General features: G+C 38.1%; 1 protein-coding gene and 1 pseudogene across 2 annotated transcripts in view; one reads left to right on the top strand and one right to left on the bottom strand.

Moving 5' to 3' along the window:
* The window catches only part of LOC144578641 (wings apart-like protein homolog), a 49,789-nt pseudogene extending 27,258 nt beyond the window's left edge, over positions 1-22,531 (top strand). The window contains exons 5-13 of the transcript XR_013524836.1: positions 1,928-2,023; positions 3,813-3,949; positions 5,395-5,506; positions 9,317-9,544; positions 15,710-15,817; positions 16,497-16,594; positions 18,067-18,143; positions 21,517-21,692; positions 22,317-22,531. The product of XR_013524836.1 is annotated as a wings apart-like protein homolog (transcript). The remainder of the gene's footprint in view (positions 1-1,927; positions 2,024-3,812; positions 3,950-5,394; positions 5,507-9,316; positions 9,545-15,709; positions 15,818-16,496; positions 16,595-18,066; positions 18,144-21,516; positions 21,693-22,316) is intronic.
* Positions 22,532-24,088: 1,557 nt separating this feature from the next.
* LOC103790984 (cyclin-Y-like protein 2) overlaps positions 24,089-26,970 on the bottom strand; it is a 32,105-nt gene continuing 29,223 nt past the window's right edge. Inside the window, exons 14-15 of the mRNA XM_078345354.1 lie at positions 26,662-26,824; positions 24,089-25,482 (exon numbers count right to left, since the gene is read on the bottom strand). Of these exons, the coding sequence (XP_078201480.1) occupies positions 25,375-25,482; positions 26,662-26,824 (271 nt within the window). The 3' untranslated portion in view covers positions 24,089-25,374. The remainder of the gene's footprint in view (positions 25,483-26,661; positions 26,825-26,970) is intronic.

Raw genomic sequence — 26,970 nt, 5'->3', positions numbered from 1 at the left:
CTTTCTAAAAAGAAGTAAAATTGAGCTTTAAGGCACTTTTTCTTACCAAAAGGCTGTTACCAAAGCCTGGGCTCTGAGTATGCATGCGATACCAAAGGTAGTTCAAATCAGGGATTCATAGCTAGCAGACACACATGTTATGTAGCTGGTCTTTGAAAAGAATAGAAGGAATAGAGAGGTAGGTTTTAATCACTTAAAACTGTGTCCACTCTTTGTGTTGTGCCTCAGGAAAGCAGTGTGAGTCATTGCATGAGTGCATAAATTGTTTCAGATTGCTAATGCATCATCATATTATGCAAACCTGGCATATAAGAGTGATGGGTTTGTATACACAATACAGATGAGGTTTTTCTGCCTTAGTAAAGATAATATATAAAAAGCTAACCATTAGGTCACACTAATGCTTAATGCTAATTGTGTTACTGCAGCTAGTAATGGGAGATAGCTGCTTTTTAAATGTAGATTGATGGACTGTCTTGAAATACTGTTTTTCCACTCATATTTATGTTGTACCAAAAATAAGATTAGTTTTATAAACAAAGTTTCTCCATTTATGAAAGAAAATCTCTGTTTATGAAAGAAAGAAATGGTTTATGACCACACCATTTATTTGAACTTCAAAACATAATTTAACATCACTTTTGTAGGCAATAGAGAGAATGAGGTGTTACCTTTCTGTCTTGTCAATCTTTGTAGTTCTGCATTTTCTAGTGAAAGTGAGGGTTTTGTTCTTTTCCTTGATTTGATTTTGTAGGTTTACTGTCATCTGTTCTCAATTCTGAAATTCAGTGTTAAAACTGAAAATCCCCCTGATAAGTTAAGTAAATTGATAGAGCAGCACAATAACCTGACTTGATGTGAGAGACTTTACATCTTTGTCCTGCTTAGTGTGACATTTTGCTGCAGAAACCGTGTATGTTATTACATGGTACTTTTTTAGATCCCACTGTGTCTTGGAATATGTGGTATATGTATTCTAAACAGAATTGAGAACTTTTGAGTGGTAGCATACATCTGGCTGCAGTGGTTTGCTTTAAATGACTGCATTATCTGTCATAAACTGCTGGATTCCCATTGTTGGAAGATTGGAAGATTGTGAGGCATGAATCAGTAGTTTGAAGAATAAAGTTTTGCCAAAGAACATGTTGAACTATTATCATTAATTTTTCTTTTTTTTTTTTTTTAAGTTTTTGAGATGGGGTCTTGCTTTGTCACCCAGGTTAGTCTCAAACTCCTGGACTCAAGTGATCTTTTTGCCTCACTCTCCCAAAGTGCTGGGATTACAGGCATGAGCCATCATGCCCAAACCATGTTGAAGTAAATGTGTTGATTACTTAGTCAGTACAAGCCTAGCAAGAGGTTTACTTACCTTTTTTTTTTTTTTGAAACGGAATCTCACTGTCTCCCAGGCTGGAGTGCAGTGGAGCAATGTCAGCTTACTGCAACCTCTGCCTCCCAGGTTCAGGTGATTCTTCTGCCTCAGCCTCTCTAGTGGCTGGGATTACACGCATGCACCGCCATGCTTGGCTAATTTTTTGTTGTTTTTAGTAGAGATGGAGTTTCACCATGTTGGCCAGGCTGGTCTCAAACTCCTGACCTCAAGTGATCCACTCGCCTTGGCTTCTCAAAGTACTGGATTACAGACATGAGCCACCATGCCCTGCCTACGTTTACTTTCAAGAGCCATCTTTTCTTGGTTAGTCATAGTTGCTCAGAGCACTAATTGCTGATATTGTGACCTAGTCCTACAGTGATTATATTTGTTAATGGCATGGGAATGGGAATTATGGTGGGACTATACCCAGATAGCATCTGTCCTGCTGTTTCTAGGATACACATTTATGCATGTAAATTATTCTTTATGATTTTTAGTTTATTGAGTCTTTTATAAGGATGGAAGCAGTTGATCTTTCTCTCATTTCTCTAGACACCCACAAAAGCTGTATATAATGCCAGACATTGGAATCATACCGGTTCAGAAGAACTGCCTGGGCCACCAGTAGTAAAACCTCAGAGTGTCACAGTAAGTGAACTGTACTTACTTATTTTGTGTTTTTTAATAAGCTATACATTAAGCAGTTACCCTTTCAATTCACAATTTGTAAATCTTTGACTTCCCTATTTAACAGTTTGTTTTGACTTTCTTTACTAAAACAGTAGTTTCAGTTTAATTCACTGGAAAACTGAGGGTTGTCGGTAAGATAGCAGAGATTCTAGTGCTGCTAGGTTAAGAATGAAAGCCATAAAAAATAAGACTCTTGTTACTCATGACCCACATTCATGGAATTTATAGTATTTAGTGTTTAAGAGCAAGATTGTCCATATTTGATGTTTTTATAAGAGGTATATTGTATATTGCATCTATATGTATTTCTAAGTGGCTTTCCACGCTTAATTTGCTTTTCAGAGGCAAATTTCTTCCTCTATTCCAGTAATACTTTTCTTTTTTTTTTTTTGAGACGGAGTTTCACTCTTGTTACCCAGGCTGGAGTGCAATGGCGCGATCTCGGCTCACCGCAACCTCCGCCTCCTGGGTTCAGGCAATTCCCCTGCCTCAGCCTCCTGAGTAGCTGGGATTACAGGCACGTGCCACCATGCCCAGCTAATTTTTTGTATTTTTAGTAGGGACGGGGTTTCACCATGTTGACCAGGATGATCTCAATCTCTTGACCTCTTGATCCACCCGCCTCGGCCTCTCAAAGTGCTGGTCCAGTAATACTTTTCAATCCAAAACATTAGGAAAAAGATTCTTAGCAACTTATTTTCTCCAGAATGACTGATAGTATCATACATGATTTCTAGGTTAACAGTAAAGCTTCAGTCATCTGGGGTTATCAGGTAAAGTAGTTCTTTACAACAACAAATAATTTGGGGATAGAAGTTTTTCTAATATATAATGTACAGTTTCCTGTGTTCATAAACTGTTTAGACTCCTCTTGATAGTATAAAGAAATCATTTTGTATATTGGTAGTAATATATCATGTTCCCGTTACAGCTGTTTATTTCTGCCCTAAACTATTTCACACTCTTTTGATGTTAAAATTCTTTTGACTCTAGTTTTTCTGTCCTGTCCCTTTCTGCTTATGAAAGCTATTTTTGCATGCAGTTGTGGTTCTGTAGTCTTTCTCATGGTACTAGAGACAAATTGTGTGAAATAAAAAGTTTAAAAAAGACCAGAAAGAATTTTTGAGTGGTTCTTCTGTATGTAGACATACATATGTCTTACCTGTTAGTGCATGGAATTCAAAATATTTCTAAAGACCTCTGAGAGGCCTCCCCATCCCCCCCTTTTTAAAAAAGCTTTATTTACTTTTTCTGAAGCCGAATTTGCCAGATAGATGAGATGTTCCTATTTTTGTATATTTATTTAGAACAACTAATTTAATACCTTTATTAATAGGTGAGGCTGTCTTCAAAGGAACCAAATCAAAAAGATGATGGAGTTTTTAAGGCTCCTGTGCCACCATCCAAAGTGATAAAAACTGTGACAATACCTACTCAGCCCTACCAAGATATAGTTACTGCACTGAAATGCAGACGAGAAGACAAAGAAGCAGCCATATACAGTGTTTACTGCATGTTGATAGATTTTTGTATGTAACATTCAGCCTTTTAATATCGTCAACAAATATCAGTATACTGATACTCAGTTTTGAACCACAAACTTCTTTTGTCCTACCATCATCATTCTTCTAAAAATATTTTTGTCGCCATCTAACAAACTCTTTTATGCACTTATGTAAAGTACAGTGAGCCCACAGATTTAAATAGTTCATAGTTAAAAAGGGGTGACATTTTTTTTTCTTGGCAGTTATATACTGTTGTTCAGCATGTGAAGCACTTCAATGATGTCGTAGAATTTGGTGAAAATCAAGAGTTCACTGATGACATTGAGTACTTGTTAAGTGGCTTAAAGAGCACTCAGCCTCTAAACACGTGTTGCCTTAGGTAAGATTTTTATATTTTACAATTATGTACATGCTGTATTAAATTTTTTCAACTATGTATTATCCAAAAAGCCAGACATTTTTTATTTTGTTATGATGTGTATAGTATATACAGCTAGTGATATGTTAAAATGCCTGCCCTCCCTCCCTCCCTCCCTCCCTCCCTCCCTTCCTTCCTTCCTTCCTTCCTCTCTCTCTTCTTTTCTTTTCCTTTTCTCTCCTGTCCTCTCTTTTCTCATTTCTCACACTGTCACCCCAGCTGGAGTGCAGTGGTATGGTCTCCACTTGCAGCGACCTCCACCTCCTGGGTTCAGGTGATTCTCTTGCCTCAGTCTTCTGAGTAGCCGGTTAGCTGGGATTACAGGTATGAGCCACTATGCCCAGCTACTTTTTTGTAGTTTTAGTAGAGATGAGGTTTCACTGTGTTGGTCAGGCAGGTCTTGAACTCCTGACCTTGTGATCCACCTGCTCAGCCTCCCAAAGTACTGGGATTACAGGCATGAGTTACCTCGTCTGGCCAGAACTATCCATTTCTTTATAAAGAATTTGGTTCTACATGATAGATGGAAAGCTGGGTGATCACAGCATTTTTAGCATAGCATAGGCTTCAGTTTTTAAGTGGTTAAAAAAACAAGAACAACATGCTAAAGCCTTTTTGCCCTGTATGGTGGCTCATACCTGTAATCCCAGCATTTTGGGAGGCCAAATTGGGAGGATTGCATGTGTCCAAGAGTTCGAGACCACCTTGGGCCACATAATGTGACCCTGTGTCTATAAAAAATAAAAAGTGAGTCATGGTGGCATGTGCCTGCAGTTTCAGCTCCTTGGGCCGCTGAGGTGGCAGGATGGCTTGACCTGGATGATAGAGTGAGGTGAGGCTCTGTCTCCAGAAAAAGGAAGAAAAAAATACCAGAAAGAAAATAAATAATTTTTAAAAAAGAATCTTTTAAGTTATTTTACCTTTGATGTTCAAGTAATAAATTAGATTTATTTAAGCAAGTTGTGGTCTGAGTGCTTACATTTACACCAAATGCTCAAAATAAAAAGATGGTCTTTTGTACTCCCTAATGAATTGATTGAATACTGTAGTTTTGATTGAATTTTTGAGTCATTTGGAGTATATTCAATCAAATATAATTAATTCTAATTTTTATTAGAAGTATTATGAAAGGTAGCTCAGAGTTTAAGCTTTTAATGATAGTAGTAATGTAAAGAATGCACTAAAGACAATTACGTTATTTTAAAAAAATACAGTGTACCTAATCACATACTAGGCACCAGTATATTTTATTAATGTGTTTTGCCTCTGGTTTTTATATTGCGATGATGTATGGGCAATGCTTTGACCCTTTTACCTCCTTCCTATTTGCTGGTTATGGTATTACACAAACTAAACTAATGTACTAGCTGTTTCCAGTTTCCTTAACCTACTGTATTTTCTTCTAGTGTTATTAGCTTGGCTACTAAATGTGCCATGCCCAGTTTTCGAATGCACCTGAGAGCACATGGGATGGTAGCAATGGTCTTTAAAACCTTGGATGATTCCCAGCACCATCAGGTATTTTTAACTTTCTGAGATTGAGAAAATGGCTAGTCTGTTTGGCTATCAAAAAATGTCTTCACTGGATATTCTATAAATAAATCCTAATTATAGATTGAGTTCATTTTATTTGCTAAATTTGTAGTGCTTATGATCAGAAGTTTTTGCTTAACTTATTTTCTCATGAAAACATTTTTTCTTAATTTGTCATTTTATACTATTAAAATTTTATTTTGTTATCTTGGCTAATGTGGCATACTGATACTGAATTTTATAAGCATGATTTTCCCAATAATCAGAAAGCGCTGAGAAGAATCTGTTAGTATTATTTGATACTAATGCATGGGGAAAAAACTGGTTTGGAAATGCAGCTTTAATTTTCTTAGAAACTTTTCTGTTCATTGACTCGAACATAGCCTCATTGTGATAAGGAATAAATTCTTCATTTTCCTTGCCTTTGATGTTTTTGCTTAATAATAAAGTAAACATAACAAAAATAATTAGGTTTATATTTTCCAAAATTAGAAGAAAGTAACCATCATTGCTAATTATTATGATTAGTAGTATTTTGAGATGGCCTTGCAATATTTTTGTTAAAGAAACTATGTTCTAAAAACGGATTAGGTGATACAGAATTAATTTAATACTGCATCTTCTGGGCCAGGCATCTTGGCTCATGCCTGTAATCCCAGCACTTTGGGAGGCCAAAGTGGGCGGATCACCTCAGGTCAAGAGTTTGAGATGAGCCTGGCCAACATGGTGACACGTGCCTGCAGTCCCAGCTACTCAAGAGGCAGAAGCAGGAGAATCACTTGAACCTGGGAGTCAGAGGTTGCAGTGATCCAAGATCTTGCCATGGCACTCCAGCCTGGGAGACAGAGATTCTGTCTCAAAAAAAAAAAAAAAAAAAAAAAAAAAAGTAGTTTGTTGCTGGACAAGGGATGTCCCCACTTGTAAGTCCCAGCTGATCTGGAGACGAAGGTGGGAGGATTTCTTGAGCCCAGGAGTTTCAGATCCATTCTGGGAAACCTAGTGAGAGCTCATCTCTTAAAAACAAACAAAAAAGAGACTTTTTTTGCTTTATTATGCAGTTAACAGGGGACTAAGGCATTACAGTGTGTGATCTTAAGGGCAGTGGGTCCCCCATGGCCTTTACTATGGCATCCTATTTTCCAAAAATAATTTGCTGCATAAACATTTAATCAGACATCTGGTCTGACACTTCTATACTTTAGGGTCTCAAAGTTTAAATCTTTAGATAGTTGTATTTTCTGTATGTTGAAATAAGTGTAAGAACAGAATATCTCAAGTGTTGGAATATCCCAAATATAAGACCTTTTATTATATTCACATTTATCTAAAATACTTCACCTTCAGTATTTTTAGATTATATAAGTAGAGTGTGCTGGCCAAGTGTGGCGGCTCATGCCTGTAATCCTAACACTTTGGGAGGTCAAGGTGGGCAGATTGCCTGAGCTCAGGAGTTCAAGACCAGCCTGGGCAACATGGCAAAACCCCATCTCTACTAAAAATACAAAAAGCTAGCCAGGCATGGTGGTGCATGCCTGTAACGTTAGCTACTCAGGAGGCTGAGGCACAAGAATAGTTGGAACCCCGGAGGCAGAGGTTACAGTGAGCCGAGATTGTGCCTCTGCACTGCAGCCTCAGTGACAGAGTGAGACTCCTTTAGAAAAAAAATTAAAATAAAATATAGAATGTGCTAACTTAACTACCTGACTTGAGTGATTTTGGTACATTTTATTAATGATTTAAAAAATTATTTGGTTCACTCAGACTTGATTGGTTTATTTTATTATTTCAAGCAATCCTCACAACTCAGCCTCCCAAGTAACTGGGACTACAGGCACCCGCCACCACACCTGGCTAATTTTTACATTTTATTTTATTTATTTTATTATACTTTAAGTTCTGGGGTACATGTGCAGATCTTGCAGGATTGTTACATAGGTATACACATGCCATGGTGGTTTGCTGCCTCCATCTCCCCATCACCTTCATTAGGTATTTCTCCTAAAATTATCCTTCCCCGATGTTTTATTTTATTTTATTTTATTTATTTTTTGAGACAGAATCTCGCTCTGTCACCCAGGCTGTAGTGCAGTGGTGCAGTCTTGACTCACTGCAACCTCTGCCTCATGGGTTCAAGCAATTCTCCTGCCTCAGCCTCCAGAGTGGCTGGGATTGCAGACATGCGTCACCATGCCCAGCTAATTTTTTTTTGTATTTTTAGTAGAGATGAGGTTTCATTATGTTGGCCAGGCAGATCTTGAACTCCCGACCTCAAGTGGTCCACCCGCCTTGGCCTTCCAAAGTGCTGGGATTACAGGCATGAGCCACCAGATCTGGCGATTGGTTTACTTTAAAGAAATGCAAATATGTGTCATTCAGCATTCTGGGTTTACATACAGATATAAACACAGCTGTGTTTTGCAGGGGAAAAAAGTTAAGGGTTTGATACAGATTTAAAATTATTATTTCAGTTATTGAGTTTTTTTTTTTTGTTTGTTTGTTTTTTTGAGACGGAGTTTCGCTCTTGTTACCCAGGCTGTAGTGCAATGGCGCGATCTCTGCTCACCGCAACCTCTGCCTCCTGGGTACAGGCAATTCTCCTGCCTCAGCATCCTGAGTAGCTGGGATTACAGGCACGCCCCACCATGCCCAGCTAATTTTTTGCATTTTTTTAGTAGAGACGGGGTTTCACCATGTTGACCAGGATGGCCTCGATCTTGGGATCCACCCGCATTGGCCTCCCAAAGTGCTGGGATTACTGGCGTGAGCCACCATGCCCGGTTGAGTTTTTTTTTTTTGAGACAGAGTCTCGCTCTGTCGCCAGGTGCCAGGCTGGAGTGCAGTGGCGCCATCGCGGTTCACTGCAACCTCTGCCTCCTGGGTTCAAGCAATTCTCCTGCCTCAGCCTCCTGAGTAGCTGGAACTATAGGCGTGTGCCACCACGCCCAGCTAAGTTTTTTATTTTTAGTAGAGACGGGGTTTCACCATGTTGGCCAGGATGGTCGCCATCTCTTGACCTCATAATCTATCCACCTCACCCTCCCAGAGTGCTGGGATTACAGGTGTGAGCCACCACACCTGGCCTTCAGTTACTGATTTTAAACTGAAATATGACTGTCTACTATATCATAAAGAATAGGCTGGGCATGGTGGCTCATGCCTATAATCTTAGCAATTTGGGAGGCCAAGGTGGGTGACTTACTTGACTTCAGGTGTTTAGGACCAGCCTGGGCACCCTATCTACAAAAATACAAAAAAGTCAGCTGGGCATGGTGGCACATGCCAGTTGTCTCAGCTATTTGTGAGGCTGAGGCGGGGAAGACTGCTTGAGTCCAGAAGGTCAAGGTGACAGTGAGCTGAGATCATGCCACTGCACTTCAGCCTGGGTGACAAAGTGAAATCCTGTCTCAGAAAAAAGTGAGGTATATCATAGTAGAATTTATACCTGTACACACACACAGGTCTGTAAAAATGTTCTATAAACTCTTCATTTAGCACAGAATAGCCAAAGAAATATGTAACTCAGCTTATATTCTTACAGCTTTCAGGCATTCACGTATGGAAGGTCCATTGAAAGGATAATTTTAAGCAACAGCATTTCATTTTTTAAGCATGTTTCTTCAGAATATTTTTAGAGGGACCACTGAATAAAACATTTTTCAAGTTTCCAACATGGTCAGTAATACAAGTTTCAGGCATTTTAACTTGTAAGCAAAAGTCACTAACAGTCTTATTTCCTGAGATTGTCAGGAGTTGCTCACATGAACTTTTTCTTTTCCTTTTTTTGGTCTGTTGAAGAATCTGTCCCTCTGTACAGCTGCCCTCATGTATATACTGAGTAGAGATCGTTTGAACATGGATCTTGATAGAGCTAGCTTAGATCTCATGATTCGACTTTTGGAACTGGAACAAGATGCTTCGTCAGCCAAGCTACTGAATGAAAAAGACATGAACAAAATTAAAGAAAAAATCCGAAGGCTCTGTGAAACTGTACACAACAAGCATTTTGATCTAGAAAATATAACGGTAGGTTCCTTCTTCCTTCCAAGGTGAGAATTACTTTCAGAAAGTCTTTGGTTAGTTGCAATAACTGGGTGACTGTGGGCAAATTATTTAACTTCTAACCTTGGTTTACAGTTTGGCAAATTAACAGGTTTAGCTCTGAGTATAATTTCATTCCTTGCCTGAACTTCCTAGTTTATGTACTTTTAGGTTTTTTGCCCAGTAAATTGCTGCACATTTTCTGTTGCATTTTGCGTAATCCTTCTCTCTTTATTATTTATTTTATTTTTTAAGAAATAAAAGGGGCCAGGTGCAGTGGCTCATGCCTACAATATCTGCTTTGAGAGGCCAAGGCAGTTGGATTTCTTGAACCTAGGAGTTTGGTTCTAGCCTGGGCAACATGGCAAAACCCCCATCTCTACAGAAAATACAAAAAAAATTAGCTGGACATGGTGGTGTGCACCTATAGTCCCAGCTACTCAGGAGGCTTAGCTTGGGGGAATCTCCTGAGCCCAGGGAGTTTGAGAGTACAGTAAACCAAGGTTGTACCACTGCACTCCAGCCTGGGTGACGGAGCAAGACCATCTCAAAAAAAAAAAAAAAAGGTAGAACTACATTTAGGCTATTAGGAACTTGAATTCTTATTCTCCATAGATTTCAGGAATATAGAAGATTTACATTTGCCTTTTTCTTTTTTAATTTATAATAATAATTATTTTTTGAGACAGGGTCTTGCTATGTCACCCAGGCTGGAGTGCAGTGGTACAGTCATGGCTCACTGCAGCTTCAAGCCCCTGGCCTCAAGTGATCCTCCCACCTCAGCCCCCCAAGTAGCTAGGACTACAAGTTTATGCCACCATATCTGGCTAACTTTTGTATTTTTGGTAGAGATGGGGTTTTCACCATGTTGCCCAGGCTGGTTTTGAACTCCTGGGCTCAAGCGAGGTCACCTCAGCCTCCAAAGTGTTGGAATTACAGGCGTGAGCCACCACTCTTGACACAACTGCCATTTTCAATGAATAGGCATCTATTTATTCCAAGTACCTCAGGGTGTCTGTTTCACGGGACCTGAAGAACCCTGAAGACACCTCAAAGAAGACTCTTAGGCACCTCACCTCCCCTGAGGTGGTGTTTTTTATAATACGGTCATGGCCAGTAGCTGCTCTTATGCTCATCACAATGCACCATGTGTGAGATGGCTATGCCATTTTTGCTTTATTTCAGTTCTGCTTTCTTCTGGCTTTTTTACTTATAGAATCAATAATGTTCCAGTGGTTTCTAGGCCAGTAGAAGATAATTGGCTTGTGATTTTTGAAAAAAATAAGAGTGTTTATTACATAATAACCTGGTTTTTAGACATTTCCAACATCAAAACTATAATAAACATTTATTATTGTCTATGCAAACATACCCCCAAAGTCCAGGGAAGCTGAGAAACTGAAGAGTGACAAATCCAGTTTTTCAGAAACATTTAGTAGGGACTTATAATCAAAAGCCGTGTCTGTGTCTTGGGATCCCCATGCTATTACCCCCACATCCAGGGTTTATATGCCATAGGGAAAGTATAATTCAGAATAGATGTGTAGGGCCACTGAAGTACATCAAGTTGTTTGACCTTAGGTTAGGATATATAGTAAGTACCTGATTTTACACAGGGAACAATGAGTAAACCAGAAATTTTAGAGGCTTTCCCAGAACAGATGTTAATCAGATCTCAGGCCAGGTGATGTGGCTCACAGCTGTAATCCCAGTGCTTTGGGAGGCTGAGGTGTGTGGATCACCTGAGACCAGGAGTTGTGCCAACATGGTGAAACCCCATCTCTATTAAAAATATAAAAATTATAGCTGGACCTGGTGGCAGGTGTGTGTATTCCCAGCTACTTGGGGAGGTGAAGGCACAAGAATTGCTTGAACCTGGAACCTACGAGGCAAGGTAGAGGTTACAGTGGGCTGGGATTGGTGTGACTGCACTCCATCCTGGGTGACAGAGTAAGACTATGTCTCAAAAAAAAAAAAAAGGCAGTGTCTCCCCATTACTTAACTGAAGACTGCAGCAGCATTTGCCACAAAAATATATAGAATGCTTTGTGCTAGCCAGATGTGACTTAAGGCTATTGCTCTATTCTATGTTAATTAGGTTAGAGGTGGTAATAGATTTTGGTTAAGGTGGAGGATGGGAGAGCAGTTTAACTTTAAACAAGAAGATACAAAACTGACATGTATTCAGTACTTTTCACTTTATAAGATTGTGGAGAGAGATGCTGCACTCAGATGGCAAATCTGTATTCCTCCATGTCATCATACCATCTGTAACATCGAAAACTTTTTAACTTTTTTTCGTTTTTGAGATGAAGTCTTACTCTGTCACCCAGGCTGGAGTCCAGTGGTGTGATCTCGGCTCACTGCAGCCTCCGCCTCCTGGGTTCAAGCTATTCTCATGCCTCAGCCTCACAGATAGCTGAGATTACAGGTGCATGCCACCATGCCCAGCTATTTTTTTTTTTTTTTTTAAGTAGAGATGGGGCTTTGCCATGTTGGCCAAGCTGGTCTTGAACTCCTGAACTCAGATGATCTGCCCACCTCGGCCTTCCTGGGATTACAGACATGAGCCACTGAGCCTGGTCAAAACATTTGTAATTTTTATTTATACTATTTTTACAATGTCTACTCATTTTTTCATACTATAAAAGAATAAATTTGAGCCTATAATTTTTAACTGCCTACATAGTTGGGTGGATGTGCCTTTATTTTTTTGTCTCCTATGTTCAACATTTAGATTCATTTCCGGTATGCTGTTAAATGGCAATGATAAACTTGATGATTTAATTTGTCTTATGTTTTGTTGAATTTATTAGGATGATAAATACCAGAATAAAAACTTTACTGTATTAGATAAAACAACTTTTTTATTCATATGATTAAGCCAGAGCACAGATGTCAATTTTAGATTCCACTTTTTCCCCCTAACATTAACTATTCTTGAGTATTGTTTGTTTTAAATTGTACAGTAGATTTACTATGTGTTTTGTACAATGAATATCTTCTACACATTAGTTTTGTTACTAGTTGCTTAATTTCTTGAATATATTGGTATTGCTGATGTGCCATGAAAAGATAATTTAAAACAGTAGTATAGGCATGCTTTGCTCAATGACAGATGTGTTCTGAAAATGAATCATTAGGTGATTTTGTTGTTGTACGAGCATCAGACTGTGCTTACACAAACCTAAAAGTTATGGCCTACTACACATCTAGACTGTACAGGTTTGCACCCTAAAAGCAACAGGCTGTATTACATGTAGTACAGCCTGTTGCTTTTAGGGTGCAAACCTGTACAGCATGTTACTATATTGAACACTGCAGGCAATTGGAACACAGCGGTGGCAAAATTTGTCCACCTAAATACAAAAAAAGGTACAGTAAAAGTACGGTATAAAAGATTTAAAAAGATAAACCTATATGGACACTTACCTTGAGTAGAGCTTGCAGGACTGGAAGTTGCTCTGTGTCAGTGAGTGAGTGAGTGATGGTGAGTGAACGTGAAGACCTAGGACATTATTGCACACCACTGTAGACTTGATAAACACTGTACTCTGGCTGTACTGTTTAACTCTTGACTCTTTTATAATAACTCTTAGCTTAAAACACTGTATACTGTGCAAAAATATTCTATGAGCTTTTTTCTTCTTTCAAAATCAATTATTTTTTTAACTTATAAAACTTATTTTTTGTTAAAAATGAAGACACACACATTAACCAAGGTTCACACAGGGCCAGGATTATCAATAGGACTGTCTTCCACCTCCACATCTTGTCCCATTGGAAGGTTTTAGGGACAGTAAAACATGAATGGAGATGTCATCTCCTGTGATAACAATGCCTTGTCCTGGAATGCCTCCTGAAGGACCTGTCTCAGGGTGGTTTTTGTTGTTGTTTTTCCCCCTTGAGACTCTTTGACTCTGTCATCCAGGCTGGAGTACAGTAATGTGATCTGGTCTCATTGCAACATTCGCCTCCCAGGCTTAAGCGATCCTGTGCCTCAGCGTCCCAGAGTGCTGGGATTACAGGTGTAGCCATCTCACAGCCTAATCCTCTTATTTTCTGGTTAATGATTTGGCTGTGCTTTAATTCTGAGGACTATTCAAGTTTTCAAATAACATGCTTGAATAATAGGCAATTTTTAAATGCTAGCATGCAGTATACTTAATATAGCCTAAAACATTAAAGAATCCTTTTTATGACAATAGAAACAAAAGTGAAACCCTTTTAAGCATAAAAAGGCACGAGTTTTAATTATTAATATCAAATTACCATCACCTTTCTTTCTAAACAAAGAATGCCTCATTAGTCTTCAGCTTTTCCAGTATGACTCGTGAATTAATACACCTAAGACCAATCTAAATCATTCTTTGAGGGACAGAATGAGAAATGGACAGAATTGAATCTGTTTTTGTAGTATTGGGTTCTAGTTCTACATTTGTCACCTTGGAGTACAACCTTTTTTTTCTCTTTTCTTTTCTTCTTTTCTCTTCTCTTTTCGAGACAGAATCTTGCTCTGTTGCCCAGGCCAGAGTGCAGTGCCATGATCTTGGCTCACTGCAACCTCCGCCTCTTGGGTTCAAGCAATTCTCCCTGCCTCAGCCTCCTGAGTAGTGAGTAGCTGGGATCACAGGTGCCCACTACCATGCCCAGCTAATTTTTGTGTTTTTAGTAGAGACAGGTTTCACCATGTTGGCCAGGCTGGTCTTGAACTCCTGATCTGAGGTGATCCACCTACCTCAGCCTCCCAAAGTGCTGGGATTACAGGTGTGAGCTACCAGCCACACTCAGCCAAGAACAACTGTTTTAATAGAAGTAGATTAAAAATCTTCTATATCTCTCCCAAATGTGCAATAGTGGTAATACCTGTTGTTTGAATTTCTAAGTATCTAGTTTATGTACAGTTTTCAAATAGGCCAGAAGGACCTAATGTAAACTATCATCTTTTGAAGGGGAGAAACTGGGAGAAAAACTAGGTCTTGTCAATCTTTGCTAATTAAAGCATTTCTTTTGTTGTGCTGAAATTCCTTTATTACAACAGAAACCAAATTGCTCTTTGTTGGGAGGTGGCTTTATGCTTTAAATAGAAAAACAACAACTAAAGTGAAATAAAGAGAAAGACAAACTTTACTCTGATTGTAAATGTGGCTGTTAGCTTTTGTACTCTTCTGGTGATGATCCTAAAGCATTATTTGAATAGTTTTGTCATCATGGCCACATGATGAATATCTGAGCTATTAAGCCTGCAGTCTTCAGTTTAAAACTAGTCAGTTTGCAGTACTAAAGTGAGCAAAGGATTTGTATGCAAAATATGCACAATACACCGAACAATAAGGAAAGACAATCAGTCTTGTAGGAAAATATGGAAAGAATAACGAACAGGAATCTCATACTAGAAATATAGTTCATTAATATGTGAAAAACTGGTCAAGTTTACTGTAGTTGTAAAAATACAACTGGGAGGCCGAGGCGGGTGGATCATGGGGTCAAGAGATCGAGACCATCCTGGTCAACATGGTGAAATCCCATCTCTACTAAAAATACAAAAAATTAGCTAGGCATAGTGGCACGTGCCTGTAATCCCAGCTACTCAGGAGGCGGAGGTTGCAGTGAGCTGAGATCATGCCATTGCACTCCAGCCTGGGTAACAAGAGCGAAATTTCGTCTCAAAAAAAAAAAAAAAAAAAATACAACCAAAAGCAGTGTTACCATTTTGTGCCCTCAGACAAAAATGTTAAGTGACTTTTGAACATTCAGGACAACTGGCAATCCCACAGTTTGCTCCTGAGAGTGTTACTTGTTAAATCCTTTGTGGCAAATTAATATTGATTAATAATTAAAAAATACATGTATCCTTTGACTTAGCAGTCTGACACTAGGCCTCTGTACTATAGAAATGAATGCCTCTACGTATGTGTAATAATAAACTGACAAATGATAGACTACTGTAATAGCACATTTTCTCTATGAAAAGCTAGTTTTAGAACTTTGTTAAATGAGGGCTGTTCTGATAAAATTGAAAATTCAATTTTATGTATAAATATAGTGTTAAAAAACTGTACTGATAGCGTGCAGTAAATTTTTGAAAAAAGAAACAATCTTTAGAATTGCTAAAAGTAAATATTCATTAATGATGCTTCTGGTTTTTAGACTGGGCATTTAGCTATGGAGACATTATTGTCCCTTCTAAACGAGCAGGAGACTGGTTTAAGGAAGAACTCCGACTTTTGGGTGGTCTGGATCATATTGTAGATAAAGGTATGATATTCACATGTATAATGTTTTTATATATTATTTAAAGCCTGAAGAAAATACTCTATTGACATACTTCAAAAAGTTATTGTATCAGTTTGGAAACGTCTGTTTTTAAAAGTAGTATCCTGCAGATTTCTAACATTTAAAGAAGAGGCCAGGCCAGGCATGGTGGCTCATGCCTGTAATCCCAGCACTTTGGGAGGCCAAGGCGCAGATCACCTGAGGTCAGGTGCTCAAGATCAGCCTGACCAACACGGAGAAACCCCATCTCCACCAAAAATAAAAAATTAGCTGGACATAGTGGCACATGCCTTTAATCCCAGCTACTTGGGAGTCTGAGGCAAGAGAATCGCTTGAACCTGGGAGGAGGAGGTTGTGGTCAACTGAGATTGCACCATTGTACTCCAACCTGGAAGAACGAGCAAAACTCTGTCTCCAAAGAAAAAAAAAAAAAAAAAAAAGGCTGTTAACATTTTGATATTGGGAGATTATGGAAACGAAATAATTACAGGGTATGATACATTTCAAAATCTCAAAGTATGAAACCTAGAATAAAAAATGTTCAGAGAGATTCCAGCATGTTCATAGCATGTGTACAGATGGCTTTTAATGTTAGCTAAAAGTATTGTATTGGTAAGTATTGATGATAAGTATTAACTTATGTTTGTTTCTTTTCACGTAGTAAAAGAATGTGTGGATCATTTAAGTAGAGATGAGGATGAAGAGAAACTGGTAGCCTCATTATGGGGAGCAGAGAGATGTTTATGAGTTTTAGAAAGTGTAAGTATGGATGACAATTTGGCAAAAAGTATTCAGTCTTGATTGTGAATGCGTGTGTAAGAGAGAGACTGCCAGATATTTTATATACGCCTGTGGGGTTCACTTCTGTTAATCCAGATAGAAATTTCAGTACCTTTTTTTTAGCAACCAGTTGTGATTAAACAAGTGAAATGAGCAGTTTTTGAAGAGTACCTGTATTACTGCTGCAAATGAAAGGTCAGGCTTGTTTATATACACCAATCTTTTTTCTTTAAGATTTTATTATTTTTTTGAGCCAAAATGTCGGTCTGTCACCCAGGCTAGAGGGCAGTGGTGTGATCTTGACTCACTACAGCCTCCACTTCCTGGGTTCAAGCAATTTTCATGTCTCAGCCTCTAGCTGAGATTACGGGTGTCTGCCACCATGCCTTACTAATTTCTGTATTTTTAGTAGAGTTGGGGTTTTGCCACATTGGACAGGCTGGTCTCAAAACTCCCAGCTTCAAGTGGACTGCCAGCTTCGGCCTCCCAAAGTGTTGGGATTACAGGCATGAGCTACCTTGCTGAGCCCCTCCAGTCTTTATTGTTTTTTCCTTAATGTTTCTGCTTGACTATATTGTTTGCAGATAACAAAAGCTAAATGTGGTCAGGTTTTATTTTTAAATTATTATTAGCATTTGGTTTATTTGACTTTTGAGTCAGATTTTTTTTTTTTCTTCAAAATTTTTTTCTTTTTTCATGTTGGTGAGGATGGTCTTGAACTCCCAACCTCAGGTGATCTGCCCGTCTTGGCCTCCAAAGTGCTTGGATTACAGGCATGAGCCACCATGCCTGGCCTGCATCAGATTGTTTATAAGCACGGTTTGTCATGATATTTGGCTTTGGAAAATGATACTGTTGAACTGCAGTAAGTGTATTTTGTTCTTTGACTCTTATGAAGGACTTTAACCGAGTTCCATATAGATTAGAATTTATGTTGCCAGCTAACCTCAGAATGCATAGATTTGTTCACCAGGTTATTTTAAAAGCATTCGTGGGGAAAATAGTGTAGTATAAATTAAAAACTTCTGACATAGATTAAATGGTAATTATTCTGTGTGTCTTCTACAGTTCTTTGGGAACAGTAGATAACAGATATTTCCTTGTAAAAATGTATTCTAAATGAATCTACCTAAGAGCTTTATGTTATTTGCTTGCTGTTTGTTATTTGTTAAGTTAAGGACTGCTCTGTTCTGACATTCAATGTGAGGCAGTTCGTTACAGTGAATACATAGTGTAAAATATGAATGAATAATAACAGTGATGTCTTAATTTTTTCACAAAACATTAGCTTTCTTATTTTACATCTGGAACCTGTGGGTTGTGAAATTATTCCCTTAGACAACAAGGACTGTTTTTTCCCTCATCTTTTTATCTTTTAGGGACCAGGCAGAGTGTGATATGTGAATGAAAGTTTTGGATTGCCACAATTATTTTATATTCTTCCCTTTTAGGTAACTGTGCTTAATCCTGAAAATCAAAGCTACTTGATAGCATATAAAGATTCCCAACTTATTGTTTCATCAGCTAAGTAAGTTTTTTGTCTATTAGCTAACAACTAACATTATTTAAACATTTGGATTGACCACAAATGGATTAGCTTCCTTTATGAAATACTCTATTGAGTCCGATGAATTGGTGCACATTGTATAACTAAAGTTTTAAGAGTACAGATTTTGGACACAAAATGACTGTGGATTCCAGCTTGATAATTTCAGCTGTATAACTTTTGTAATGTACAAATCAAGCTCTTTACAAAGGGGATAAATAATTGTATCTATGGGCTGGGCGAGGTGGCTCACGCCTGTAATCCCAGCACTTTGGGAGGCCGAGGCAGGTGGATCACGAGGTCAAGAGATTGAGACCATCCTGGGCAACATGGTGAAACCCTGTCTCTACTAAAAATACAAAAAATTAGCTGGGCATGGTGGCACATGCCTGTAATTCCAGCTACTCAGGAGGCTGAGGCAGGAGAATTGCCTGAACCCAGGAGGTGGAGGTTGTGGTGAGCCGAGATCACGCCATTGCACTCCAGCCTGGGTAACTAGAGTGAAACTCCGTCTCAAAAAAAAAAATTAAAACAAAAAAATAATTGTATCTAACCCACTTAGGATTGTTATTCCAATAAAATGAGTTCATTTATATGTTTGTAAGAAATATATTCTTAATAGATATTTTAAAATATGTGTATATTAAAAATATATATAAAACATTTTTAAGATTTAAATTATTTAAAAAGTATCTTTTGTATATTATGTATGATATGTATTAATGAGTTAAATTAGTTAATATGCAAAGCCTAGAACAGTACTTGGCATATAATAAATACTGAGCATTTGTCCTCATTCTTGTTTTAAATGGACTTTTCTAGCCCTCTTCTTCTGTACTTTATTTAGACTTGTTTTTCCATATCTGTATATAACTTCTATTCCACATTCTTTGTTCCCACACATATTTCATCACAATTAGGCTAATGCTGTCACCTCTGTGCAGGTAAAATTCCCAAGTATGTCTCCAGTCCTGGTTCTATCTTATTACAGCAGCCTCTTCATGATATCTCTGTCCTAGTTCTTAATATCTGCCCTACTTCTCTGGCCTTTAGCCTAGAACAGTAACACATGAAGTTAACTTTCCCAAATCTCTGATTGCTTATTGTCTTTGGATATATGTGCAACTTTCTTATTACAGGAAGTCGGCCTTATCAAAGGCCCATTGCAGTCTTATTCTGATTTATCTGTTTTTAACCTCTTATTTTAGAGGGTTTCAAATATAAATAGTGTAATAAGCTGTTATGTACACATTATCAGTCATGGCCAGTCTGGTTTTCATCTATAACCCCATCCATTCCCCCTCTTGTATTATTTGAAACAAATCCAGATATTATCATTTCATCCATAAATACTTAAGTATACAATGAAAGAAAATGACTTTTAAAAAATATAACCCAATACTATTTTCATACCACTGATTATCTAGTTGCTTACTATTTTATGTTTAGTCAATATTCTAATTTTCAGTAATCTTAAATTTCTAGTCTCAATAGATTTTCTTAATCTATAGGTTTTTTAAATCTCCTTTTTTTGTCTTGCATTTGTACATTTTTTGTCTTCCTCCAGAACATTTGTGGACTTGATTGCATTTCTACATTTTGTATCTTTCAATGGTATATTTTGCTTTTATTTATTTATTTATTTTTCTGAGATGGAGTCTCTGTCGCTCAGGCTGGAGTGCAGTGGCATGATCTTGGCTCACTACAATTTCCACCTCCTGGGTTCAAGCAATTCTGCCTGAGCCTCCTGAGTACCTGGGACAGGCATATGCACCACACCCAGCTAATTTTTGTATTTTTATTAGAGATGGGGTTTCACCATGTTGACCAGGCTGGTCTCAAAGTCCTAACGTCAGGTGATGCCACCCTCCTCAGCCTTCCAGAGTGCTGGGATCATAGGCATACCTGGCCTATTTTACATATATATTTAGCATTCTTTTTTAAAAAATAGATACGATGTCTTGCTATGTTGCCCAGGCTGTTCTCAAACTCCTGGGCTCAAGTGATTCTCCCATGCTGACCTCCCAAAGTGTAGGGATTATAGGCATGAACTATGCCCTGCCTATATAGTTAGTGCTCTTACCACATGCATTCTGCTTGTTTGCTACCATGTTTTACCCTTTCTTACCAAAGATTATTGAAGTTAAATGTTTCTGATTTTTCTTTTTTAAATTGAAAAATAAAAATTGTATATGTTGTTTCTGATTTAAAAATATCTCTTGTGTATACTTCATTCCCTCGAACAAGTGCCTTGTAAATGGAAGTATTTAATATGATACATTTTAGCTCTTTTGTTATGATTAGAAAGTTCAGGCCAAATGTCTTGGAAGTGACAGTAGAGGTCAGAATTATTTGTAAAAGAGCACTCATCTCTAGATTTTAAGCTTTTCAGCAGAAACCATGATCAATGCAGGGGTAGCATACAGAAAGATTAAATAACATATGCTGAACCTCCTTTTATCTTCAAAGCCCTAGTTTAGCTCAGTCTAAAAACAGTTGAGTTACCAATGACAGTATCGCAATCCTGATAAGTATTCAATACCAGAAGTACAAATTATTTTAGGTTACGCATGAGGAACACCTTCCTGACCAAAGGGTTGTAAAATATTAGGAAACCTTTACAGAATTTCCTCAGTATGTTTTAAAGGGCAACTAGGCATAGATTAGAGTTTTTTAAGAATCTTGTATCATTTTACATAATGCATGAAGAATCAACTGACAGAGACCGCTTACTTGATTTGTATTAAACTTAAAAATAGTGGACTTGGTGATTTAAACAGTGTCTTTAGAAATACTAGACCCATTTAGGGATTATATTTCCTTGTTATTTTGGGTAGTATCTTGAGAATACTTGGATGTAGCTCATCCCCTTGGATAACTGGCAAGGAGACATGTCAGCTTGACCTTAAATTAAAAAATAATGATTATACTGTAGCATTGATAGTTAAGATAATAATTATTTGCTCTAATGCATATGAAGTATTAATACTTGTCTTTACATTAACATTTGTTGTGTAACAATGGCAATAACATTTACTACCTCAGAAGTGTTCAACATTAGCTCTTAACCATTTTCCCTGTTTGAGAAAGGGTTGTGCTCTGTCTGACGAAGAGATCAATAACATGTGAGACAACTTGGAAATAAAGAGATTACTAGAGTAAATGTAGGTAGCACAGATAGAAACTTCTGCCATTAGTGTTTAATTTTTAACATTCCTTGGGTAGTTTTTTTAAGGTATCAGGTTTTTCCAAAATAAAGGGAAGTTTTATCTGATAGCCTTCAGGTTCAAGTAAATAGAAGTAAGTTGTGTACCTATTATTTACTATAATAGTCTATATTTTATTTTCTCTTAAGAGCATTACAACATTGTGAAGAACTGATTCAGCAGTACAACCGCGCTGAGGACAGCATATGCTTAGCCGACAGTAAGCCTCTGCCTCACCAGAATGTAACTAACCATGTGGGCAAATCAGTGGAGGACTGCATGAGGGCCATCATTGGGGTGTTGCTCAATTTAACTAATGATAATGGTAAGATTTTTTTCCATGTTATTCTCATTGAAAGATGTATGTTGCATGTGAAAACAAGTTATTTTTCTTTGTTTCTCCTTTTCTTGGTGTAGTGATTTTTTGATTTGTCTTAATGTACTTATGTATAGGTTTAAAAATCGCTTTTAGGCCAGGTGTGGTGGCTCAAGCCTGTAATCCCAGCACTTTGGGAGGCCGAGGTGGGTGGATCACGAGGTCAAGATATCGAGATCATCCTGGTCAACATGGTGAAACCCCGTCTCTACTAAATATACAAAAAATTAGGTGGGCATGGTGGCGCGTGCCTGTAATCCCAGCTACTCAGGAAGCTGAGGCAGGAGAATTGCCTGAACCCAGGAGGAGGAGGTTGCGGTGAGCCGAGATCGCGCCATTGCACTCCAGCCTGGGTAACAAGAGCGAAACTCCATCTCAAAAAAAAAAAAAAAAAATCGCTTTTAAGAGTTGATATTTCTATAAGCCTAGTATCTTGACCTGGAAGTATCAACAGTATGTTTCAATAGAGGAATGACTATACAATCCTAAGTTAATATCCATGTTAATAAATCTGTTATTACTGTCCTAAGGCAGAATCAGTAACAATTTTCCTATATCCATTTCTTATTTCAGAGTGGGGCAGCACCAAAACAGGAGAGCAGAACGGTCTCATGGCACAGCGTTAAACTGTGTGCTTCAGGTTCCAAAGTACCTACCTCAGAAGCAGAGATTTGATATCGAGTGCTGGTAAGTTGAAATGACTTTTTCAGGAAGAGTATTGTATCTAGTAAGGTGTGCAAAATATTCACCTTAGTTTGGGTTTAAGAACCAATCCTTTAATATTGTGGTCGTTTTCATGAATTTCCTAATAAACATACTTTTTTTTTTTTTGGAGACGGATTCTCACCATCACCCAGGCTGGAGTGTAGTGGCACCATCTTGGCTCACCGTAACCTCCGCCTCCTGGGTTCAGGCAATTCTCCTGCCTCAGCCTCCCGAGTAGCTGGGACTACAGGCGCGCACTACTGTGCCCAGCTAATTTTTGTATTTTTAGTAGAGACGGGGTTTCACCTTGTTGACCAGGATGGTCTCGATCTCTTGACCTCCTGATCCACCCTCCTCAGCCTAGTAAAATCTTTTATAAATAAGCTGGCTTTCGAATTATTGAGAAAGTATTAGAAATGCTGTGAAAATGTCCAGCATTGTTGTTTGCCTTTGTTGATCACGTGATTTCATGCTTATTCCTGCAGAATACGATGAAGATTTGTTACAAGGGTTATAGAACTATACAACCCCGCCCAAGACAGAATGATCTTTGCTTGTGTAATTTTTGATAAAAAAGACGTGGAATAATTTGGTTTAATGAAAACATCTACATTCTGAGTCATTGGTAAAATACCCTTATATTTAACCTTAAGAAAATTACTTAAATAGGGTGGGCACGGTGCCTCATGCCTCTAATTTGGGAGTACTTCAGGAGGCCGGGGGGTGCCGATCACCTGATGGCAGAAGTTCGAGACCAGCCTGGTCAACGTGGTGAAACCCTGTCTCTACTAAAAATACAAAGAAAATTAGCCTGTATGGTGGTGGGCACATGTAGTCCCAGCTACTTGGGAGGCTGAGGCAAGAGAATCACTTGAACCCAGGAGGTGGAGGTGGCAGTGAGCCCAGATTGCACCACTGCACTCCAGCCTGGGCAATAAAAGCAAAACTGTCTCAAACAAACAAAAAAAGAAAAGAAAATTAAACACCTAAAATTCACAGCTACAAAAATGGTTAACAGGGATTTTACTTTAAATAATGACTATCACAGTTTTCATCATCTAGATAAAATATTAACCTTGTAAATGTAATGGAATAAATGGTTGTAAACAGACTTGTCATCTGATTTGGTATCTAAGGTTATTAACAGATATTAAGTAGCTGGGTAATTTCCAACTAAAAAAATGTAGAAAAACATTTTTTAAATGTTCTTATTAGGAGGTCAATATCTTTGTCTAGTTCAAAGCTTTTATAAAAGTTATTTATAAAATGAGGTAACAGGAACCAGGAAATAAGGGAAGAAAGTTAAAGATATAAAGAGGTATTTTTGATAAAGGTAAAAAAAAGCAATTTTATATAAGAAGAAATCTTGTGTGGTAAATTTTTTTACCTAAAATAAAATGACCAAGTTGTTCAAGAAAGAGAATATTTAGGCAAGACAGAAAGTCTAAGCATGTTGTGAATCATCTATATAAACTGATATTAAGATCAGTTAATGGAAACTTCATGGGGTTTTTTTTGTTTTTTTTTTTTAGAAAACGGGGTGGTATAATTTAGTTGGATATGAGTAAGAAGAAAATCCTAATAGTCTTTCCGGAGGTGGGTCTTTTATATTAACAAAATTACACAAATAGAAACTATAATTGGTTAAAACCAGACTTTATTTAAAATATTTATTTACTTATAAGACAGAGTCTCACTCTTTCACGCTGGACTGCACTGGTGCAATCTCGGCTCACTGCAACCTTTGCCTCCTGGGTTCCAGGAATTCCATCACAACTTTGCTTAAGTTTCTCTCCTTTCCCCAGCTCCCGGACTGTGCTCTGCCTTCAGTCCGAGCCAACATACAAACCCCGTTTATGCCCCTCCTAACAGGCTGACTTCTGGCTGAAACATTCCCTGAGCTTAAATCTGATTTTGCCACTCTCCACTCTTCCTCCCACCTTCCTTCTAATCTTGTTTGCTCCTCCATAAAAAACACAGCCCTTATCTGTATTTTATGAGATGCTTGCAGATCTGATGCTTGGTGATTTCCCCATTGTAATACTCCTTTAGAATAAAGTCACATCTTACCTACATCTGAATTTATTTGACGATATCTAGAAACAGCCCCAGGACAATAATAATTATTCCCTCACAGAGGACATCACAACCTGCCTCCTATTCTCAACTCTGATCATGTCTGTCTGTGTATTCCCAGCTTTCCAGCGCTCTGTAGCTTCTCTCAGTATAAAGGCCCTGTCTATGGCTGCTGCGAGCAGGCTGGGACACCTGAAAAGGAGGACCCTCAGGAAGAAAAGACTGTGCTATTCATGAACTCCTTTGACATGTCTAAATACCAATACTGCAATTTGGGGGAAAGAAAAAATATTTTTAAAAAACAAAAAAGTTATCTTTTAAAAATCTAAAAAATTTAAATCATTGTTTTAAAAGCCTTACACAGGCCGGGTGCCCCTGTAATCCCAGCTACTTAAAATAAAACATTTAATTAAGGAGGGAGGCTGAGGCAGGAGAATGGCTTGGACCCAGGAGGTGGAAATTGCATTGAGCTGGGATCACACCACTGCCCCCTAGCCTGGCAACAGAGACTCATCTGAAAACAAAACAAAAAAAGCCTGACACCATTCACAGCTATCAGCCGACACACTAAGCAAGCATCTGTGAGTGGGCAGAAGGAGCCTTCACTTTAAAGTGGTTCCTATAACTGTTTACATTAAGAGGGACAGAAGGGTGAAGACTGTGTTGTTGCCCTGACAAGGTCCCATTCCTTATTATAAAGGACAATCTTAGTTGTCTTTGAGTTAACTTGAATTGAGGTATTTCTTCTTTTGAAAATACAAACTTTTCTAGTTATTTAGCAGGAGAGGTGGTATTTTCCTGTCTTTTTTGGTGAGGGGTTCAGATGTTACAAGACCCCTCATTTCTTCCTTCAGGAGAGGATGGCCCTGGTGCGCTGAAGAGTAGTTACGTCATCAACGCTCACAGACCTCGTCATGCCAGTATAGAACACTTCGTATTGTTCCATCCTTGATAAAGCCTAAGAATGTCAAATAGAAAAGAGGTACAATTTAAAAAAGGGTTCCATCCTTTTAACAATCACCACTGATGGGAAGCCACACATGCAGACTCCTTTAGCTAGTTCAGCTACAGCTACTTTGGCTGAGGTTTACACGCCCCCTTCTGGCAGCTAACTTAGGTCATCTCCTTTCAGGGCTAGAATTAGATTGCGGGAGCAAAGGGGAGCTTGCTTTATTAAGTTACTTAAAAATTGGGCTCCCCAGAATGTCACTGTATTGTGACAGGCTTCTAACAGTATTATCTGTTACCTGTGCACTTGTGCCTTAAAAATAATGAAAGCACAGTTTTGCAAAAAGTTTATTAATCTATTCACATTCTATCCAATCTATAAGTTATTATATACTCACAGAAAATTTTAACCGGGCAGGCATGTGCTGGATTGTATTGAAATGTCAACAAAGTCTAATGATTAGGCATCAAAAGGCACTACATTTATGCTTATGGTAGAAAATTGTATTATTTTAAAATACTTCCACGATGCCACAGAACATGCCTATTTTAAATGTTGATGCTTGTCAGCTGTGAGTAATTTTGCTGTGTACTTACCAAAAGTAACAAACCATAAATATTACTTTGTTCCATAAAAGTGATCATTTCCAGTAAAATCCCATGTACTTCCTGCAGCCAGTACTTGAGACACGTACGCCTCATACTGTCTAAGTGCATGTCTCTTGGCTTAGGCACTAATGGTTTCTCTAACACGCCCATGGGACTGTGCACTGTGGTATACACAGTAGAAAATGACAGAAATTTGCAAACTGAGTAACAAAAAGTAGTCAAGAGTGGTAAGTGCATTGTGGTATGTAGACATCATTAGAAATACAATGGCAAGAAATCATTTCTGTATATTATTTGCAGGGGCAAAGGTTCAAAACGTTCAAGTTCATTAAGAATAAATTTGATTAAAACATTCTGAATTATGGCCACAAAAGAGATAACATCTATAATTTTCCAAAAATGTGAATCCTTAGAAAAACCATAAGAGATACAGGAAATAGAATGCCAAAAGGTTAATAAGCTCTTCAGTATGTTAATTTTGAAGCTTTCCATTTTTCTAATCACTACTTCATATGACCTAGTCATACATGTTGGCACTGGTGTTTGACTCAAAATCCACTTAGTTACTTCATAGCCTTACCTGCAGATCCCATGCTCTTTTTCTGTCAAGAAGGTAAGTAGGCAAACTCAGGCCATGGCTGACTATAAAGTCACGAAGACGGAAGTAGAATCTGGTATAAACGCTTTTAGAAATGTTAGTATCATAATCAATTAGCCTCAAGAAGTACATTTCCAACTTATTCCTGGGGAAGGAGAAACACAACAGAACAAACACAGGACCATGTTAGTTCACTGGGCTATCTTCAAAAACATTATTCTCATGTAAGAAATGTGGTAAGGCTATCATGTGCTCTAGTTTATTAGAATTCATGAAATAACACACACTGGA

The sequence above is a fragment of the Callithrix jacchus genome, chromosome 12, assembly GCF_049354715.1.
Source record: "Callithrix jacchus isolate 240 chromosome 12, calJac240_pri, whole genome shotgun sequence".
NCBI lineage: Eukaryota > Metazoa > Chordata > Mammalia > Primates > Cebidae > Callithrix > Callithrix jacchus.
This window is presented reverse-complemented; position numbering and strand designations above follow the sequence as displayed.